Genomic DNA, 3,452 nt, shown 5'->3' on the forward strand with positions numbered 1-3,452 from the left:
TATTATTATAATACAGCTCTAGTCCTATGTGCATTGATTGCAATCCCTTGATTTCCGAACTCCCATGACCCTCCTTATCTCCTCTAACCTTTCAACCTCCACTTCTTGAACTTTCAAAGAGTTGCACCAATTCAGTGATTCACCACATTCCTTGACCCCCTTATGCGATCAAATCTATGTACTCAGTAGTCAGTACTACTACTAAATGCTCCCTCCATCCCAAATTATTTGCTACATTTGCTTTATCACAAAGACCAAAGAGGGAGTGGGGACCATTGCCATAACAAGAATTAACAAAAAAGCAAATAGGTAAATTGTGGGACCTATGTACTATATATGGAAATATTTACAAAAATCAAGGAGGGAGTGATGGCAAATTTGTAAATAAAGTGTGGGACCTATGTACTATATATGAAAATAGTTGCAAATGTAGCAAATAAATTGAGACACACCTAAATGACAAAATGTAGCATATAAATTGGGACGGAGGGAGTACTAATCTTCTCCTTCAAAACCACCGACAACACTGCACCACCCCCACATTAGCTGGCTCAATAAAAACTCAAAACAACACATGGATCACACCATATATTAATATAAAAATCTCCTATAAATTCACCCTATTTAAAGCGGGAAAATCCAAAATCAACAACAATCTATGAATCTCATTAACAACTAAATTTCCCAGAAAAAATTTCATCAACAATCAAATGGGTTCTCTTCCTGCACCATCATATCTCATGAATGTTGAAAAACAACAAAAATTAGACGAATCAACCCTCTTAAACCTCTTCAAATCCCAACAACGTTACCTTAATTACTTCTTTCAACACTTAAACCACTCACAAACCCTGAAATTCACACAAATTCTCCTCAATTCAAAGGGCACAATTTTCTTCACAGGCGTAGGAAAATCAGGGTTTGTTGCCCAGAAAATCTCTCAAACATTGGTTTCTCTTGGGATTCGATCTGGGTTTCTCTCTCCTGTTGATGCCCTTCATGGGGACATTGGAATTCTCACTCAAAACGACGTCGTTGTATTGTTCAGCAAATCCGGGAATAGCGAGGAATTGATCAAATTAGCCCCTTGTGCTAAAGCAAAAGGGGCTTATTTGATTGGGGTTACATCTAATGAGGCTAATAATTTGTTGGGTTTTTGTGATCTTAATGTGCATTTGCCTCTGGAGAGAGAATTGTGTCCGTTCGATCTTGCTCCGGTGACATCCACGGCTATTCAGATGGTTTTTGGTGATACGATTGCGATCGCTTTAATGGCGGCGAGGAATTTGAGCAGAGAACAATATGCTTCTAATCACCCTGCTGGCAAGATTGGGAAGAGCCTCATTTTCAAGGTATTCATTTGGGTTTCATATGTTATAATTTGATATGTTTTAGTGTTACAATATAGGTTAATTTGCACAAAACCACCTTAAGTTTTCACTTATCTAGAAACTCCCACCTTTATGTTTTTTCCCTAAACTTTACAAAACCGTTATAAACTTCCACCACTTAACGAATTTTGCCAAACTCCGTTAGTGGTAGGACCCACATCAGTTATTTCTTTGTTTTTCCCTCCAAGCAACTCATTTTCCTCATTATCTTTGCAAAAATGTTGTTTGGAACCCAGAAATTTACCCAGATTTCAAGAGAGAGAATGGAAAAAAAGGGAGAACTTAATGATGGGAAGAGGAAGACGACATCATTTTTGGAGAGATGAATGAGGGAAAGGAGTTGTTTGGAGGGAAAAACAAAAGAATTAACCGATTTGGGTCCCACTACTAATGGAGTTTGGCAAAACCCGTTAAGTGGTGGGAGTTTATAAAGGTTTTGTAAAGTTTAGGTGGAAATTTAGGAAAAAAAACATAAAGGTAGGAGTTTCTAAATAAGTGAAAATTTAAGGTGGTTTTGTGCAAATTTTCCTACATTATATGATATCATCTTGAATATAAGTGGAAGAACCTCAGTTTAGTTTGCTATACATGTACGTTTTTTATTAGATGCAACATTTGATTATTTCAATCCAGTCACCTAAAAGGCAAAGGTTGCAATTATATTCTCCGAGGAGTAATGCATTCCTAACCGTAATAACTTATAAAGAAACTTTGCGGGAAAATTGGGGGGTTTTGGAAAGAGGGTAAGATATGTAAGTGTTGTAGTGTGTTATAAGTTACAACAGTTAGAATTACGAGTTCCACATATATTGTTGGCTTGTGTAGGAAGAGCCTCATTTTGAAGGTGATCATTTGTTTTTTTTTGCTTTGATTATGGATATGTTTATATAATTGGGGAGTGATGGGGAAGAGATTCACTCTACTTCCAGGTTATTAGTTGGTTTGTCATTTAACTTGTTTTTTTCTGTTCTGTATGGAAAAGGATACATTATGAAGGTTGTTGTTCTGGTCCTAGTTTACTTACACATGGCTAGCCAGGCTACATGGAAGCACCTAGTGATCTAGGATACTTCCAGTAGTGCAATTATAGAAGTGGGGGATTTGATTCTCCAAATTTGTATGCTGATTTTGCTTTTGTTAATCGGTTCTTGCAAAAATGTTGGGGAAGTGGAGGTTGGGTCGTTTTGCGCTTATTGTGGTTTCCCTAGTGGTCAGGTTGAAATAAGAATTGTCTAATTTCTGAATCTCACATTAGTTTTGTCATGTGTGATCAAGTAGCTGGGTGTTTTGATTGCCATTGTTGCCTTTTCATCTTATTGTACTGGTATATGTTTCATGATATTGTTCTATGGACTTATAATATTACCTTTTAGGAGTTTAGGAATATGCTGCAGTTTGATATTGGGATTATGTTGTTATTTGTATTTTCTTTGACTATGGTATCTTTAAACTGCAAGGCAATGCCCTAGGATCGAGGCTAGGGGTGCACAGTTGAGAAAATAGATATTCATTAACTTTTCAGCTTTTGCATTTGTTCTTGATTTCGCAAATAGCCAAAATTTAGCATGCGTAGTTTTTAAGGTCCAATATGATTTCAAAACTGGTGTACTAATCTTTATGAATACGATGGCTTATTTATATTTGGGGAGCTTATGGGTTGAAGCCTAGCTGAATTGTTCGGCGTATAGTTTGATTACGCCAATGCATGCTCTGTATCTCTTGGTGAAATATATCCTCAGGATTTCTAATCTAAATCTGGTGATGGGACCAAGGGAAAATTTATCCAACATTATAATGTTGACTCCAGTTATCTGTTCCAAAAAAGTATCTTGAAGTTGCAGGAGTGGCTTAGACGATGCGTGGCTAACCTAATTGATTTATTTGTCTTTTGCAGGTGAAGGATGTCATGAAAAAGCAACCGGAACTTCCTGTCTGCAAGGAAGGAGACCTTATAATGGATCAGCTAGTAGAGCTTACCAGTGGAGGATGTGGATGCCTTCTCGTTATTGATGATAATTACCATCTGATTGGCACCTTTACTGATGGGGACTTGAGGCGTAC

The 3,452-nt window shown here is 37.2% G+C and overlaps 1 protein-coding gene across 1 annotated transcript in view; it reads left to right on the forward strand.

Annotated features, from left to right (window-relative positions):
- Positions 1-547: 547 nt before the first annotated feature.
- Positions 548-3,452, forward strand: part of LOC104907288 (probable arabinose 5-phosphate isomerase) — a 49,205-nt gene continuing 46,300 nt past the window's right edge. Inside the window, exons 1-2 of the mRNA XM_057394077.1 lie at positions 548-1,352; positions 3,286-3,448. Coding sequence (XP_057250060.1) covers positions 711-1,352; positions 3,286-3,448 — 805 coding nt within the window. The 5' untranslated portion in view covers positions 548-710. The remainder of the gene's footprint in view (positions 1,353-3,285; positions 3,449-3,452) is intronic.

Source organism: Beta vulgaris, chromosome 4, assembly GCF_026745355.1.
Source record: "Beta vulgaris subsp. vulgaris cultivar EL10 chromosome 4, EL10.2, whole genome shotgun sequence".
NCBI classification, from domain to species: Eukaryota; Viridiplantae; Streptophyta; class Magnoliopsida; order Caryophyllales; family Amaranthaceae; genus Beta; species Beta vulgaris.